This window comes from Lissotriton helveticus, chromosome 8 (genome assembly GCF_964261635.1).
Source record: "Lissotriton helveticus chromosome 8, aLisHel1.1, whole genome shotgun sequence".
Lineage (NCBI taxonomy): Eukaryota > Metazoa > Chordata > Amphibia > Caudata > Salamandridae > Lissotriton > Lissotriton helveticus.
This window is the reverse complement of record NC_136069.1, coordinates 371839700-371858952: the sequence shown is the minus strand read 5'-3', so window position 1 is coordinate 371858952 and position 19253 is coordinate 371839700. Positions and strand designations below refer to the sequence as shown.

Here is a 19253-nt window from a genome sequence, read left to right as displayed (position 1 = left end):
TTCTTCTTCTTTATAGGACCTATCCAGAATAGTAAGCTAATCCGTAGGTTAACCAGAACCCTTGAAGCTGTAGTAAATGAGACTGCCTCTGCTCTAGGTAATTTAACTAAAGAGCAATCTGCTATGAGATTTGTCGTTTTACAGAATCGTCTCGTCCTTGACGTCATACTGGCCGATAGGGGCGGGGCCTGTAGAGTCATCGGATCTAGTTGCTGCATTTTCATTCCAAATAACGCGCCGTCTGTTTATTCAGCTATAACCAGACTCCATAAAATTGCCCATCTGATACACCAAGATCCAGGCACCTGGACATGGTCCGGTTGGTTCTGGAATATAATTTCCGCCTGGGGATGGAAAGTCTTGTCCTTTCTAGGTATTACAGTAGCGATCATATTCAGCTGCTGCCTCTGTATACAATGTGGCCCTGCGATTTGCGGCATCTGTGCTACCTCTTGTATTCCTAGTCCCAAGCCCCGTTCTAAATCCCGTTCCAGGATAATTCGAGACGAGCAAATGATACTGTATGAAATGATAGATGGTATCATGAATATTGATGTTTCCTGATGGAAACGTAGTGACAAGGAGGGAATGTGGAAAAGTAAATTTTGCCATGTTCTGTGTCCCTACGTGTCATCCATCATATGTTATGTGTGCATGATTAAATATGCATATGCATTCCCCATGTTCGATTCAAGACGCAATTATAGTTGTGTCCACCTCTAGTATGTCAGTTTCCAGTTCTCGTGAATACTACGTATATCAGGCCTATGTAAAGCTACGTTGCCACGTTTCTCAGTGTGCACGTTATTCCATTGTAAAGTCCCCGTTTCTAGGCCTCAAAAGGGCCCGGACATCAGATTCAGCTCCTGTCTCCTGAAACTTCGCTGAGGAGCGATACAGCCCCCACCTGTATCCTCGACCCTTCACTTACTTCCTGCCTCGCAGTGCCCGGCTCACCCTGGCTCAGTCTCTGAGTCTGCCAAGAATATGTTATGATTCCAGTTATCAGTTCAGTCCTCCTTCTCTGCATTCCTAAAGCTACTGAATCGCATCGATAGTTTCCGTCATTGTCTAGCCTTCACGTCTCCACGTTAGAGAAATACTGCATTTAATGGTCATTTAATATTCTTCGTCACGCACTACATGTAGAATAATGCATGGTCCAGTCTTAGAATCAAGTTAGCCTTTCCCCTCCTAACTTCTAGTTTATATCAACATGTTCTCTAAACATCAGATACTAGATACTGCTTAGGTACATGTCGCCCTGACTCTCCAGACTTCAGTCTCTGCTCCTAGCACAGAGTTCATAGCCCCCAGTTTCTCCTAGTGATACGTCATTGCTAGTTTGCGCGCACCATCAGGTTAGAGGTCCCGGCTCCTTAGGTAGCCCCCTCCATGGTTTCCGCCCCATTCATGACATATTCTGTTACGTTTGCATCACATGTCTATGTATACGCCCTGTTACACCTCTTTTCACCCTTATCTTTCGCGACTGCTACGCGTCACACCTTCTGCTCCACCCACTGCTACGCCTATTGCAATGTAATGATATGTGTTTGCCTTATGTATATATGCTCATGCACTGTTATTAAAAAAGTCATCCTTTTCCTTGTCCCGATCCTGATACCAGCAGCGCTGCTGGGCCCTGCTATCCTATTCCTATGCAGGTTGTCCTGTTCCTGTCCTTTATGCTGTAATAAACCTGCAAAACTCCTACTACCTCGAATTTTGACTCTTATTTATTGAGCTATCTGTTATTCATTTATGCATTCAAAAATAGGGTATTATTTATTTATTTACCACAACAATCTGACCTACCTTATTAATGTGCATGAGGTAGGTTGCAATTTGCGACATATAACAGTTGCCTAAAATCACTGGGATAGTAGTCTGCTAAGGTCTGCAGGCCACCATGTCTGTGATTGCTTTCAATAAAGCAATCTTTTTTGTGCAATTTAGCTATTTTCCTAAACGCGAAGTGAGATGTTTTTTTTAACATTCACAAAGCCAGGGAAAGTGGTACCATGGGCATCTCCTTCTGTTTATGAGTGGTCTAACACTGCTATTAGTAGTCTGTAAAATATTAATGTTTCGCGACCATGTTAAGTCCCAAAATATTAATACACCCAATTGTGAATCACTGTTTGGATATGAAGCCCTAAACATGCCCCTTCGAAATAGCAGTTCAGTATGTAATCGTAACGCCACTTTGGTAACGTGCTACTGAATCATAATTTTGGTTTGGTACTTACCAAAAGACCATTTTGTGGCCGCAAAGGGTCCGATTTTGCAAGTCGGACCCTTCACGATTGCAAAATGCTTTAGTACACCTTGCCCTAGGTTGTACACAGTCCTGTCTTGCCCCTCCCGTCATACCTTTTTACAGTGCTTTCACTGTGGTCATCCAGCAATTCCCATTGTATTAGGCCGCTCAAAATACATAGAACAAATACCGGAAGTGAGAAACCGAAATTAAATATGAAATACCACCACCATACCTCAAGTGTTGGTTTCAGGTGTAGCATTAGATGCGGAGTGGACTTTGTTCAATGCACTGATGTTGGAAAGTAAGTAATAAGTACTGGATTCTTCTTGTGAATACAACTGTGCTTCCCCTTGTATATGTTTTTGTATTTGACCCAAACACTTGCCTGATGCTGTGGCCCATGCCCAAAACTGAGATGTCTGGGAACTTGGGGTCTCTCACCTTAGGCAAGCTGGATCGATCCGCGTTTCTCAGCAGATCTGTTTCAGTTCTCCCCAAACAGTGCTTCCCTTCTACTGGGATTTGCTAGTGGGCTCTTTTTTTCTTCTGTCTTAGCATTTCACAAGTCTGAGTGAGTACTCCTACATACATTCTCTTCTTGAAAACGTTTGCACTGTTCCTCCTCCTCTCCCATGTGTCTTTTAGTTTAGGGTCTTTTCCAACAAACTGGAAAAAACTTTTGTTAGACAAATCCTGAAAAAACCATCACAACACCCTACAGAGATCAAAAACTACCGGTCTATCTCATGCCTCCCATTTCCTTCCACAATCTTAGAAAAAGCTCTAAATGAAGACCTGGTAGCTTTCTTAGAGGCAAATGACAAGTTGGATACATCACAACATGGTTTCCGGCCTTCGCATTGCAGAGTTAGCACTAAATTCAGCTATGGAGGGGATCCAAATGCAGGTAGATAGGAAAGGCAGTACTCATCCTGCTAGACTTCTCATCGTCATTGGATACTATAAGCCACCAAGTACTTACTCATTGATGGAAATCACTGGTAGGGCACCAAGCACTATTAGTTCATTTTTATCAAACAGAGAGCAAACTGTACTGTTGGAAGGACATACATCCCACTCCTTTGCTCTCCCCTATGGGGTGCCTCAGGGTTCATCCTTAACCCCACCTCTATTTAATGTTTGTCACCTCACTGGCAAAACTCATTTATTCATATGGTTTCACTGCTATTTGTTAGGGGGATGACACACAAATAGTGTTGTCACTATCATCCAAGTCAGAGGACGTGGCGCAAAAATGTAACAATTGCATGGCTCACTTCATCAGATGGATGCTTGAAAACTGTCTCAAGTTAAACACTATTTGGAAAGGATCCCTCATTCTGCAACAACTCCTGGTGGTTGGGTGCCGCCAGACGGTGTCCATCCCCCATTGGAAAAGTAAAATATTTAGGAGTTGCACTAGATGATCAGTTGTCCTTTTCAGACCAGGTCAACCACATTACATCTTCCTGTTTTTATACCTAGATGATTCTATACCTAGATGATTCTAAAAAAGATATTTCCTTTCATCTCGTTGGATCTTCAAAAAACAGTAATTGTTGCTCTGGTTCTATCGAAGATAGACTATCGTAATGCTTGGGACCACAAAAGCAGTGGCACCTGAAGCTACAATCGTTTCAAAATGCAGCAGCCCGTTTATACTAAAAATCCCCAAATTCAGCCTGCATCCAAAAGCATTAAGGAGTTGCACTGGCTGGCTGTATAGGCTAGGCTTAAATTTAAGGCTCTCTGTATTGTTCAGAAGGCCCTTCATGGCTCTGGCCCTGTTGATTTTCAGAAGCTCCTCAGGTGATATGTTCCTCGGGGCAACCTTAGATCATCCACCACCTGTTTGTTCTTCATCCTCAGGGCAAATACAGTAAAAATTTTGGGGAGGTTGGGGGGGGGGAGAAGCTTCTTCCACTTGGCCAGTAAGCTGTGGACCACCATGCCACTTGCCTTGAGGTCTCAAACTAATAGGCAGGTGTTCCAAAAATCTTTAAAAACATGGCTATTTGCATCGGAGGTCTAAGCTCTTTTTTTCCCTGTTCCTCGTGTGATTAGTAATGGCAATCCTAGTGCTAAGACGCCTTGGCATTCACTTGTTTTACAAAAATTGTACTTGCCTACTTCTGTTCAGGAGCCGTCCACTAGTCCCAAAGTAGAGTGGCTTGCACCTGATTTAGTCTGTCCTATTCTATTGTGTCTACCTCCTTCAAAATTCATAGTATGAAACTCCTGAAAAGAAGAGAAGGTACAGCTTAAATCGGTTAGAGTTCTGGGCATAAAACAAGTAGCTGTCGGAGACCTGCCCATTGTAGGTTGATTTGAACTCTTGGACGGACACATCACAGCACCCAAGTGCAAAGCGTGACCGCCTCATTTCTTTACTGTTGGATAGTACTTCAGTTTGATTGACCTGGCCCCACCAGATGAACAGTTTGTTTTCTGCAAACCCAGAACCATTAAGTATAGAAATCCTGAACTTGGATGTGTTGTAAATGGAGATCTACAAACTGGATCACTGCAGGTTGACCAGGCGGATGAGTGAGTTAAAAATGATTTTCAGAAAAGGAGTAGTTATGTGTTCCTTCATGAAATAGAGATGATTTGTCTTCTTGCTGATGTCCATGGGGATTGCTTTCTATGGGGAGCACATTGCTGTCCGTCTCTGGATTCATTGATTTTGGTCTTTATGTTATGATAACTGTCTCTAGATATGTGTTTACTATGTGCCATTAAACTATGCTAAAGTAACTTGTGAAAGAGTTTTCTCAATTGTGTCTAAGGTTGACATGTTTTCCTTGTTATAAGCCAGGCACCGCATTTGTTTTTTAAAGTAAAACAAGCACTGGCATAGACAGCAGATCTGGCCTTGACAAGCTTGAGATTTATTTTGCTAAACTCGTCCAATAGACATTACAAGTTTAAAAGTAGTAATAAGTAAAAATTACACTGCTTAAAGCATTGACAAGCCTGCTGTCTATTTGTTTAAATGTTTAACTCACCCAATAGGCATTAGAAATGACACCATCAAAAGGTGATGGGCATGTTTGCAAAAAGGAGTAAAAAATAATCCTTTGCAAAATCAAATAAAATAAACATTAAATGAAAGTGGAGCCAATCGGCCATGGTACTGAAGCGGATTGACTTTCAGACGGATGTGCGCAAGCAAAATGTCATCACACACAGCAAAGAGAACCAATTGGGGACATAGTCTAACTCATTGCCCCATGCTGTATGCCATGGTTGGTGGCAGAATGGAAAAACAAACATATGTAAATGTACAGATTGTACATACGTGCATTCAGTGTACATATGTTCTGCTGAAATGATTCTGCCACGTTCTACTCCCTATGGTGAAGCACTTTTCTTCCATCTGGAGGTAGATAACAAAGCACTTTTCTTCTATATGTAGGTAAATAACAAATCCCTGAATAGTATAATGATTAAATATATTAAGAGAGTGATTAAACCACTATCCCTGTTGAGAGTAGCTGGGCCATATAATCTATCTGCTCTATTGCTTAGAAAAATGTAGATTGGTGGAGTGAGATTTTGGCACTTTTGTTTATAGCAATAATAATACATGCAGGGGGGGGCGTGGCTTGGATGGCAACGGAAGCGGACGCCTGAATCCGAGAGCTCCGCTACTCCGGGAAAAGAACGGCGAATTAAGCAGCGAAACAGACCCCGATCCTACAAACAAAGGATCCAAAACGAAGTATGAACACAAGGAGAACAGACTAATGCCCAGAAAACTCGAGCTGAGGTAGGCAGAAGGCAAGCAGGGCCCTCCAAAGAACCACGGGACGAAAGGAACGAAGAGCCCAAGATGGCGGAGTTAGACGTAAGAGAGGCGAACTGCAGAGCGCTAAGCGACGCCGTGGGAAGGAACCGCTAGTAAACAGCGCGCGAACTGTAACCACCGGGAAGCTTTGGAGAGGCAGTGTACTGCCGGCGCCAAGGGGAGCGAAGCGCGGAGCCACCGATAACAATAACAACAAACGAAACTGAAACAGGACTAACGCTGCAAGAGTAAACAGAGCGGCCATTTTGAGTAAGGTAACGCCGAACGGAGAAGAAAGGGAAAAAGAGCCTCCGCAACGCATCCCTAAATGCAGAGCAGGCATAGGCGGGTACGTGCGAGCAAGGGAGGAATGACTGGCTGATGCGAGTTGGAAGCGTCGGGTAAGGAGCTGGCAACCGCCACTAAGAGGCAGCCGCCCTGAATGTGCGCCGACCCAGAAACAGAACAGAACAGACCAACGATAGCAATAACAACAACGCGTCCCTCTGGAAAAACAGGCGAAACTGAAACAGGACTACGCTGCAAGAGTAAACGGAGCGGCCATTTTGAGTAGGACAACGCCGAACGGAGGAAGAAAGGGAGGAAAGCATAGCCTCCGCAACACACCTCTGAGTGCAGAGCAGGCACAGGCGGGTAAGTGCAAGCAAGGGTGGCGAGAGTGGCTGATGCAGGCGGCAAGCGACGTGCAAGAAGCCAGCGACCGCTACTAAGCGGCAGCCGTCCTGAAACAGACCGGCCATCTTGAGCAGGGCTGATCGAGAGCAGAGATTAAAGGTGCACACACCGGAGCCCACGCCGAGACAAACCCGAGCGCAGCACGAATACATGAAAGTACATGCTAGTAAGCGGCTTGAGTGACTTAAGGCGAGAGGAGATCTAAGGCGCGGCGTGCTAGCCACCATTAAGGACACAACCATACTGAGCAATAAAGCATACTGCACCAAACAAAGCAGTACCAGTATAGGCAAGCACAGGCCAGTAAGAGCGGCTTAAGTGATTGGGGGGAGGTGTAAGGCGACAGGCGTACGGTGCGAAGGCCACCGGAAGCAGGCCTACATCACCATCCTACGAATATCAGGAGAGAACCCACGCCCAGACGAGCAACCGACAACGCAAACATAGAATCACAAGCCCTCTGACGCACAATCGAAACCAGAGTCCTGGAGCCCGGTAAAACTAGGACAAGGACAATAAGGTGGCCAAGCAGATTCTCCCTAGGCGTACAACCCAAGACCAGACACAAGGCCTCAAGAAGCAGCGAAACAACCCTAACAAGCCAGCGAACAGACCAACGGCCAAAGGGTAATTGGAAGACACAAATACAGAGGAGAAGCCTAGACAAGATGGCAGGCAGAGACGATAAAATAACCAGTGAGAGCAAAAAAATCAGGAAAGACACAACGGAATCACCAGTCAAAACTAAGAATACTACCTCAAACGAAGCAGCAATGGAAACCCTGCTCAAAAAGATCACTGAAGCCAATGACCTAGCCAAAGCCACTAAGATATCCATGGACAACGTTCAGTTGGAACTAACAGCCATAAGGGCAGATCAAAACAGAGTGGTCAACAGAGTGGGAGAAGCGGAAAGGAGAATAGGGAATGTGGAGGACAGGACAACGGACAACAATACACCGCGTAACCAAAGCAACTAACGACCTACAGAGAATGTTCGCGGAACAAGAAGACAGAAGCAGGAAGGGCAACATCAGGATCCTGGGGATGCCGGAGGACGAGGAACAGTCCACGGGGTCCAGCGCCGCGTTGCTGGAAACTTCGATCCCGAAATTGACAGGACTGAATTTCGAAAGGCCTTTTGAGATTGACAAAGCCTGCAGAGTCCCGGCAACGAAGCAACAACACGCCAAAGAGCCGAGGCCGATCATATGCAAACCAACAAGATCCGGACACACGGACGCCATCTTTGCGTTCGCCAGAAAGGGCCAAACGGTGAAATGGAACGGGCATAAGATCATACTAGCGCAAGACTTCTCAAAGGGCACGGTTGAAACAAGGAAAGGCTTCCTAGCCCTCAGAGAAAAACTCAAGAACGCAAACATCACATTTCGGTTCGCAGGCCCAGCCAAGATGCGCATAACAGACAGGAGAGGTACGCGTATTTTCGACGACCCAGCTGATCTGCGAAGATACCTCCAGGAACCGGAACGGGAGGAAATGGAGGCCCTAAGCCCAGGAACGGCGAAGAGGAAGACGTCATCAGATGGCTCAGAACTAGGTGCGGCAGGAGGCCGCTAAAGAGAAGAAAAAGACAAAGAGACACTCCAACCTCAGAGAACTAGAACTAAACTGATCGTACAACACAGCTACCTCATGCATCTAACCCACCACGGTGACACCACCAACACTGTGTCCACCTGAGACACTCCCTACCTCAGTCACCACGGTCAGGGGCAGAACACCGGCGACACTGACTGGTCTACCATCTCAGTATTTCACATCCTCAAGAACCAGAACTCTATGAAGATACCTATGCACAACGTGAAGACAGACATATCCTTTAACATACGAGAACTAAGTCGAAGGAAAGGTACAACAAGGACTCGGGGGGGGGGGGGGGGGGAGTAATTTTGCCATCGCCCGTCTACAGTACTTTGGCAGAGGGGAGGGGGAGGGGAGGGCGGGCCGGGGGGGAGCTTGGAGGGGGGGGCAAACAGCAGAAATGTATGCAAATCCGTGGAGGCATTCTTTTTCTTTCTTCTTTCTATCCTATCACCATTCCCACACACCCACTAGGGACCAAAGGGGGGGGTCAAGCCAGCATGCCAAGTAGGAAACAAGGCTACATTACGCACTGGATACGAGGCAGAGACTACATAATAAGCACGAACGCAGGCGAGGAACACACCACACCATGACTTCACAGCCAACACCCGCGCAACCACAACTAACATCTGACATTAAGATAGTCTCCATGAATGTCAAGGGCCTCAACCACCCCATAAAACGCCGCAAGACACTAGACCACCTAAACAAACTCAAGGGAGACATTTTTGTCCTCCAAGATACGAGGGTAAATGAAGAAGATGCAAAACGACTCAAGGCACGGTGGATAAGCGAAGTGGTCTGCTCACCAGCAGTAAACAAGAAGGGAGGGGTCATCACCATCATTAGCAAGAAAGCGAAACTCAAAATACAGAACTATAAGACAGACACAGAAGGAAGGAGACTAATCACAAGCATTAGGAAAGGCGACGACACCATACACGTGGCCAATATCTATGGCCCGACCTCAGCGAACAAACAGTTCTGGGAGGAGGTAGAAGGCGAACTCAGGGAAATACCTCTTGGGGAGATGCTGATAGTTGCCGGAGACATGAACCTGGCGATGGACAACGCCACAGACAGACACCCGCACAGAGCCAGTCACACAGTAATAGAACAAACCACCCTGAAAAATCTGTGCGCCAAACTTGCACTATCGGACCCATGGAGACTACAGCACCCGAGCACAAGGGAATACACCTTCTATTCACACCCACACAACTCATATAGCAGAATTGACTACATACTCATGTCCTCCACACACACCCACCTCACAAATGAAAACGGAGATCGGACCAATAACAATATCAGACCACGCACACATCACCCTCTCACTGAGCGGGAAACACAACAAGAAACCAACCCGCAACTGGCGCCTAAACAGCGACATCTTAGAGACCCCCGCAAACATAGCTGAAATAGAAGAGGCAATCAGGGAATACTTATCGTTTAACGATACCCCAGATACCGACACCACGACCCTATGGGAGGCACTAAAAGCCACGGTAAGAGGGAAACTCCTTTATATCAAGGCCAGGATAAACAGGAAAAGAAACAAGACAATACAGGAGCTAGAGGATCAAATCAAGGAACGAGAGAGCAACCATGTCTCGAACATAACAGATAGGAATACGCTCACCACACTCACAAAGAAAAAATACGAACTAAACAGGATACTCAGCGAAAGAGCAGGCAACTGGATTAGCAAATACAAGGCAATCAACCTATGCTCTGCAAACAAAGCAGGCAGAGCACTGGCAGGATACCTCAAAGCCAAACAGAGGCAACACTCAGTGGTAGCGATCACGGACAATAGCGGCAGAACACACACGAACAACAAAGGAATCCTAGAAACTTTTAGGGCCTTCTATAAGGAACTATACACAGCAGACAACTTGCTAGCAAGTGACGGTGGCGCCAGCATGCTAGACAAACTAGACCTGCCCAAGCTAACGGAAGAACAAAAAACAGCACTAGAGCAGAACATATCCGGTGCAGAGGTGGAGATGGCAATAAAATCCTTAAAACAAAACAAGGCGCCAGGGCCAGATGGCTTTACGGCAACCTTCTACAAAAAATTCCAACCCCTCCTAAAAGACACCATGGTCAGGGTCTTCCAAGCATGCGCCACCAGGGGACGCATGACCGACTCAATGACAGAGGCAAACATCATCGTCATCCCTAAGGAAGGGAAAGACCCGCAATATGCAAAGAACTACAGGCCTATCTCACTAATCAACGTAGACTGCAAGATATACGCCAAGGTTATGGCATCAAGACTAAACACTTACCTCCCCCACCTAATACACAAATCACAAGTAGGCTACCTCAAGAACAGACTCTCACAAGATAACACAAGACTCCTCTGCCATCTCATAAACCGCACAGCCAACAGCACGGAAAAAGCAGTAATGATTGCACTGGACGCCGAAAAGGCTTTTGACAGAGTCTCATGGCCATTCCACAATGAGTGCATGCGCAAGTTCGGTCTAGGGGACAAATATAGAGGGATGATCATGTCACTCTACCAAGACCCCCGTGCACGAGTAGTGGTCAACGCATCCACATCAACAACGTTTACCCTACAAAGAGGGACTAGGCAAGGTTGCCCCCTCTCACCTGGACTGTTCTAACTAGCCCTAGAACCACTCCTCCACATGATCAGAACCAACCCGCTAATAACTGGAGCTCGCATAGGAGATCATGCTTTTAAGCTAGCAGCATACGCAGACGACATCCTTATCACTACCCACAACCCTAAATCGTCAATAGAAGCTTTAATGTCCACCATTGAGGAGTATGCCCAAGTCTCGGGCTACAAACTAAACAGAGACAAATCTAAATGTAAACCGATGAACTGCCACACCACCAGGGAGGTGTTGGGAGAGTCAGGCTTGGCATGGCAGACAAAACCGCTGAAATACCTAGGCGTCCTCTTCGACAGAGACCTAATTACAACGCTAGCCAACAACGAGGAAGCTATGCTTAAAAAACTGAAAGGCAAACTGGAGGAGTGGAGCCCGAGACATATAAGTTGGTGGGGTCGCGTAGAAACGATAAAAATGATGATCACACCCATGCTAAACTATCTGCTGTGCATGCTACCGCTCACGCTAACTGCGGACTTCCACTGCAAGTTAGAGAAGGCACTCAACGCATTCCTATGGGAGGGAAAAAGAGCCAGAATCAGCCTCTCAAAACTAAGACTGAAGAAGGAACTGGGAGGGCTCAACCTAACTAATTATAAGGCATTCCAAACGGCTTGCCTTGCGAAACAAGGTATACACTGGATCTCCCCCACACCAGACTACTCGCCAGTATGGATGGAGGTGGCGAGGAACATCCTGGGGGGGGCAAACCCACTAATGGCGCTAACGGCCAGCAAACACCCAGAAACAAAAAACGCCATCATCAGGAACACCAAGACAGCCCTTCTCAGAGTAGACAAAGAATTGGAGGTCAGCATCAAAAACTCCAAGTGGGAATCCTTGTGGCACAACCCCAAAATAACATACAGAGGGACAGTACTAATGAATGAGGGGTGGTGTAGCAAAGGGATCACAACACCGTCACAACTAGAGCTTAACAACAACCCACTCACTTTTGAGACGTTGCGGGAAACACACTCACTGCACAACGGAGACTTCTACACCTTTCTTAGCACCAAAGCAGCAATCACCAGATCCAACCTTTCGAAACAAAAACCCTCAATATTACAGTAGGCACAGAACTTAAACAAAGTGGGACACCAGACAGCGCATATCTACAGACTCATCACCCCGCGCACTACAACGCTCAACAACAAGACGCTAGCATTCTGGGAGCAGGCATACAGCAACCCACTCACCGAAGCAGCTAAAGCCAGACTATGGTCATCGGCCTCAAAAAACAAGGTGACACCCCAGCTTGCCCAAACGAAATACTGGTTGTTGCACAGGCTACATTGGACACCAGCCAAACTAGAGACATTGGGAGCTAGGGATAATGACACCTGCTGGAATTGCCAGAAACAAGGGGAGACCTGGCACACATTCTATACGACTGCCCCAAGGTCAGAGCATTCTGGGGCAAGGTCCATGACTTTATAGACACACTCATGGGCAGCCACTCCACACGCGGCCTACCAGGCATTACCATGGCCTTCCTGGATACAACACTCGATTCGAAAGAAAATAGCGACCTGGTAGATGTCCTGCTCACTACCGCGGCCAAAACTGTCCTAGGCAACTGGAAGGACACGGGGAAAGCCACTTTCAAACGCTGGTTTAACTGGGTAACCTTCCTGAGAGGGGCAGACAATATAACAGCAAATTACCAACCAGCCAACCATACAGCAAGAAGGGGGATGTGGTCGGCCTTAGACGCCCACCTGAAACAATAACCCCCCCCCTCTTCTTCTCTTCTTTTCTTTTCTTAGTATCCACGGTCACTAAGCCAAGCAAACGGATCAACTGCATTATTTTGTATATGCAAAATATATTTTCAATAAAAACACTTTGAAATAAAAAAATAATAATAATACATGCAGGGCACCAGAAAGCAAGAAGGGAGGTGACATTAAAGCTAAAGCATGGGGAGAAAGTCTTTAGTAAACTATTCTTAAAAAGATTGAATGACTGGACAGATGAGGAAGGATTGATGCCCTTGAAACAAGGTGGTTTTAAAGCTAACTCCACCATCGACCATTTGATAAGTTAGGAACATAGCAGGAAGGCAATTGACTCAAAAGCCATTCTTTTTTGTTGCTTGGTAGACTTTCGTGCGGCCTTCGATTTGGTGACCTGTGAGATACATTGAGCTGATCTGAATGAAATGAAAATGAAAATTATATTTATATAGCGCGTAGTCTACCCTGAGGCCTCGTAGCGCTTTAGCTGGAATCAAAAGGCGGCAGGATAGGGTGCTAACAGGCTCTTCCGAACAAATGAGTTTTTAAAAGCTTTCTGAATGCCAGCAGATTGTTTTTCTCTCTAAGGTCAAGCGGGAGGGAGTTCCATATTCTCGCAGCATTGTGTGAGAATGAGCGGCCACCCCAGCGAGCTTTGTTTATCTTAGTCGTGGTGGCCAGATGTAACGAGCTGGAGCGGAGAGCGCTAAGGGGAAGGTAGGGAGTGGCTAGAGGGTGCATTATGGCTGGACCTGTTTTGTGTATGGCTTTCTGGACCAGGCACATAGCTTTAAATTGCACCCTAGTTGCCACAGGAAGCTAGTGTAGCTTCCTCAGAGCGGGTTTGGCCGACTGCCAGCGTGGAATTTGGAAAAGCAGTCGGGCCGCACAGTTTTGGATAACCTGGAGTTTGTTGATCGCGGCCACCGGAGCCCCCAGGTAAAGAGCACTACCGTAATCCAGGCGAGAGAGTATCAGGGCCTGAACCATGACTCTCCTCGCCTGGAACGGGAGCAGAGGGAGAACTTTCCGGAGCATTCTCATCAGCCCAAAACAGGTAGATGAGGTTTTGGTGGCCTGGAAAGTTAAATCAAGTGATTTATCTAGCCAAACTCCCAGGCTTTTTATCTGTGGTTTGGGAGGAGGGCCAGATGGGGACCAGAATGGTAGGTGAGGGGTTGCCCAGTAGCATAATTTCCGTCTTTTCCCCATTTAGTCTGAGGCAGGAGGATTCCATCCATCTGGCCACTGCCTCTAAACATGGGCTCAGACTGCTAGACGACCCCTCAGCGTGGTTCAATGAGACCACCAGCTGAGTGTAGTCTGCGTAGGTGACAATTCGAACGCCAAAAGGATGGACTATCTCCGCTAAAGGCCTCATGTAGACATTAAAAAGTGTGGGGCTCAGGGCGAAGTGGCTGCTTGGTGGATACAGCCTCTCCTTCAAAAATCTGAAAGAAGCGCTCGTCCAGGAAGGAAGTGAGCCATGTCAGGGCCACGCCCGACACTCCCATGCCATTGAGACGATGTAATAAAGTGGCATGGTTAACCGTGTCGAACGCGCCACTGAGATCTAATAGTATAATGGCTGCTTTCCCTCCCCGGTCCAGCACAGTTCTTGTTTCCTCGGTCACTGCCAGCAAGGCTGTCTTAGTCCCATGTTGGGGACGAAATCCCGTCTGGGAAGCTCATAGCAGATTGTTGGATTCTAAGTAATCCACTAAGATGTTGTTAATGTGCTTTTCTAGCAGTTTGCTCATCCAGGATAACAAGGAGATAGGGCGAAAATTAGCTAAGTTGCTTTGGTCCAGATTGGGATTTTTTTAAGAGGGCCTTGACCATTGCACATTTCCAAGATGTCGGGACTGTGCTCGAGATGATTGAGGTGTTAAGAACATCGAGGATAACTGGACGGATTGAATCAATGACCGAGGTGAGGAACTGTGGCGGTGCTGGGTCTCTAGGGGATCCTGAGGTAACTTTAGGAATTATTTTATCTAAGGAGACAGAATCTAGGAGGGTGAATTTTTCCAGCGTACAGAGGACTGGTATGCTGGGGTTTGCTATTGTAGCAGCATCAGGTTCAGTTCTATCAGAGGCAAAAGATGAATAGATGGTCGAATCTTCTGAAATAGGGATGCCTAATGGCTTGCTAAGTATACTTAAGGAACTCCATCAGGGTAATTGGGCACAGGTAGAACTAGACATGGACTGCACCCTATCTGATAAAATCAAGATATGGAATGGCATAAGGCAGGGGTTTGTATTGGCCCCAACCTGGTTTGCATTATAGTTAAAGTACCTTCCAAAATTCTTAAAGGAATCTGCTTCGTATTCCCCAAAGATAGGGGGGCATCATATACCATGTCTGCTATACGCGGATGACTTGGTCATAATGGATATGACCCAAATTGGGCTCCAGTGGAAGTTTGATTCTTCTTTTTTTTTTTTTTTTACTAACTGGAAGTTGAAACTTGTGGTTAATATTGGAAAACACTAAATACTAGTATTTGGTCAGAAGAAGAAAGTGTTCAAGTGGTTTTTAGAGGGGATGTAAATAGAAGCGGTGGAAACGTTGTTTGGGTATGCCTTTATCATCTAACTTAAAATGGAAAACACATTGTAAGGTGGGGAAAGCAAATGCTATGCCACCATAATAGGGATAAACACATCTAGGAAGGAGTATGGTGGGCCAAATTTGGCCCCAGTTATAACTGCTTTTAGCGCTATGGTGCAGTTCAAGTAGTTGTATGGCACTGAAGAACTATTCTTAAATGGGATGCACAGCTGGGAAGGGATTGAAGGGCAGTGCCTCAAAAGGGCGTTGAATATGCCAAAGGCTGCAGTGGTACAGGTACTAAGGCTGGAGTTAGAAACAACTTCATGGTCCTGCTTCTCTGAGAGGGATGACCTGTGTTTCTGGAACAAGTTTTTAGAGTCTAATGAGCTCAAGATATCCCAGTTGTACAAAGATGAAATTGTACGAACTGAGTTGAACTGGGCTGCCAGCCTAGGGAAGCTTTTGTCATCACTAAAAGAGCGATATTCATTGGGCTCTCCCAGTTGCGAAGTTTCAGTCCATCACTCCAGAAAAAGAACTTCCGGGTAGGATGGAAGGAATCTCTATGAAGTGTGATATTAAGTATATCCTACTGAAGAAATACACACCTTTTTTGGGGCTTCACTGCCAAATAATATGGCATTCCCCTTTTTATTAGAACTGGTAAATCCCGTTATGACGTAGGAACTCCTAAGGTTTCGAATTGGGGTTAATCCTATGTATCAGAGGGCGGAGATGGCTAAGAGACTAAAAATAAACTGAGGTTTATGGGATTGTGGACTACAAATTAAATCCAGGAATGGGCATTTGTTATTGGACTGTTTGTTTTTTAGAAGGGAATATAGGAATTTTTTAAGCCAGTTTTATGTAAATTCAGAATATCTAATGAGTGGGAAGCTTCTAAATATTATTTATATATGCAATTTGTAGACATGACCTGTGCAAAAGGTGTTTTTTTTATTAACCAGCAACAAGGTATGAGAGAATTTTGAATGGAGCAGGGATATATGTATGGTCATTGGGAAACATGCAGTCTGGTATAAAAGGAACAATGAGTTCTATGTTGACCAACAGCTATTGCATCTAAATCTAATGTGTTTTTTTATGTTTGATATTTTATCTTCAATACGAAGTTTTATGTCATAAATTGTGGTGTATTTTATGACATGGATTTTAAGTGTAGAGTATTTTGTGTTCTGTGTTTTATGGACCATGGTCTAAAATAAAAAAAATTGATGATGACACCATTTGTAAGAATAAATTAATTTAGTTCCTATAATTTACTCTGATACCTCTTAAATAGTCCATGAAAATATATAAAGGTTTCGAAAAATGCCGGCTTTCTCTGTGTTTTGGATGACAAATTGACTATTTGCTTGGTTATGACTTAGTATTTTGTCTCACTCTTAATTTCAACTTTCTACTATTACTTGTATCTTCAGGTTTTTAAAAATGAAGAAGTTTAAGTGAGAAGTCCTCTCATTTCACCATGGAGAAGGAGGCAAGTGTCCTGGAAAGGGACCATGTTCATAGTGTCTATGAGAAGATTGCTCCCTACTTCAGTGATGCTCGCTACAAAGCTTGGCCGAAGGTCCAGGAGTTTGTGCTAGCCCAAGAGCCAGGAAGCTTGATTGCGGATATCGGTATGTTTTAAAAAAAAATAGTTTTACCTTGTAAGCAACCTGATGTTCTGAACTTCAACACATTGCATGCTGATCATCCACTAACCAACGTTTAACAATAGAAGTGTTTGCTACTGTTTCAAACTCGTTATTTATCTGGAAACATTGTCAAAATTTCGTAGTTTGGTTACTGCAGACTACAGCAGTGATGTTCTTAAGGATATGATCACACCTCGGTAACGGCAATGGGCCAGACCGGGTTCTCAGGTGTTGCCCTCTGTAAGCATTTCCAGGTACTCTGTGGGCTTCCCTCCAGTTTTTAGGTTTTCCTGCAAGAGCTTTGTTATCATTGTATCAAAAATATATAAAGATGTACAGAAAGATTGGGTTTGGGGTAAGTCCTCTTCACCCACTTTGGTCTTCAGCGTGTTTTTTCTGATTTGCCATTGGTTGGATGGACTTGTCTGTCGAGGCGATGGCATTTTGAGAATGGTAATATTGCCCCATTTGTGTTCTCGTTAGATTTTGGTGATGAGTTCAAGAGGTGCTATTGTTAAACTGCAGGTGCAACATGTAGCTTGAAACTGATAGCTAGGAAGTGTTCTTTGATGTAATTACTTTGCTGGTACATGGACAGTTTAATTATTGGTTTATGGGTTTCCTTCTTGCTGCTTGGGTGCCTAAGCTGTCATAAAATAAAGTCACAGTGCTTTTCACTTTATTCACTATTTGTTCAATGTGTTACCATGAGAGCATGTAGTTGGATGCATGACTTTTCGCTAAGTAAAAGTGGTGCGCAGACAGGCTTTATTATAGATGGAATGACAATAGTTAACTTTGTCAAAAGTTTCAACTGTGCAGTGTTTTGCAATATTTGTCTCTTAAGTTTACCACTTACAATGTAAACTTAATCTTCTGTCTAGATTTCATAACACTGTTCTATGCTTTTGCAATCTGTTATGCAAAGGAGCCCTTATTAAATAATTTATTACGATGATGATGATTATTAATAATAAGGAAAAGCACGTGCGTATAAACAACTCCTCTACCAGCAATAGAGTGCACCTTGTCAATAACCACACGTTTGCTCTTTGATTTTTAAGCAAGTATGCAATTCTTAAATAGCGCAAACATTTGTATATCAGACAAAAATGTTATGTGTAGTTTATATATAGCGCACAATTCACAGGGGAGGAAATCCTGGCCCTGAAGCAGGAGGTGTATGGGCTGTGAGGGCTAGGTAAATAGATGAAGAGGGTCTGATGTGCAGAGGCAGATAGGTAGAGGATGTAAGAGCGAGCTAGGAGAAGGCATAACTAATATAATTTAATAATTTATTTTATTATGTTTGGCTCTGGTTAAGGGCCACATAAAATTCATGACAAATACAGACAAAGAAAAGAAACTACATCACATATACAAAGTAAATTTCATCCATAGAATCGATGGCACTAGGGCGCAAAGTCAAATCTCTCCAGGTTACCTTAATAAAGAGCTAAAAAACCTTTAAAAAAATTAAAAATATAGAAGCAAAACATTTCATTTGGGGAACAGTATAAAGCTCGCAAAAAAACATTAACATCAAATATACCCAATTGGAGACATATCGATTTTAACCATTTAAAGCGCAATGGTCGGAGTGCAGGGCAGATTAACATAACATGAATACAGTTCTGAGTACTCAAACTACAGAGATTGCAAATGGGGGAGGTTCCGTACCATTTGGAGAGTAGCGAATTTAAGGGCAGTACATCATAGCGTAGCAGAAACCATAATCTGCGAATACCATGCGGTAAATTCCAACTTACATAGGGTTGGGGCAACTTCATGATGTAGGAATTGAGGAGAAGATTACTACCCCCTTTCCCTTGTATTAAATTCCTATCCATTTGGTGACATAGTTCCCACGATGCCTGTTTTAGGACCCGTTTTAGCTGTGATGATGAATACAGAAATAACATACTTTCATCTAGCTTTAAGAGTGACACAGCTTTTCTGAAGTTCCTTACCATCTGTGAAAACTCGTTGAAATTGCCCAACAGTTCCTTTTTAAGAAGGGCCCTCATTGACCCTGATTCAGCTCTAGCCAAGCAGGCCACCCATCTTACCAAGGCACATAGTCCCTGAACCCAGCTGCTTCTGAGGCCGAAATCCAACCTACAGGCTGCCAAAGAGCAGGAAGTATTAAAGCTGGATAGAGATCTTAGGAGTTTCCCCTCAATTTTATTACAGAACTCCCAGTTCTTCAACTCTAACAGTTCTATACCATACAGTATCGTAGGAGGAATCTTGGCCCTGAACACTTCAAGAAGACAAGCAAAGTG

General features: G+C 44.8%; 1 protein-coding gene across 1 annotated transcript in view; it reads left to right on the top strand.

The window, feature by feature from the left end:
• LOC144771640 (putative tRNA methyltransferase 9B) overlaps positions 1 to 19253 on the top strand; it is a 272818-nt gene that overhangs the window by 178219 nt on the left and 75346 nt on the right. The window contains exon 4 of the mRNA XM_078656003.1: positions 16750 to 16950. Coding sequence (XP_078512129.1) covers positions 16797 to 16950 — 154 coding nt within the window. The 5' untranslated portion in view covers positions 16750 to 16796. The remainder of the gene's footprint in view (positions 1 to 16749; positions 16951 to 19253) is intronic.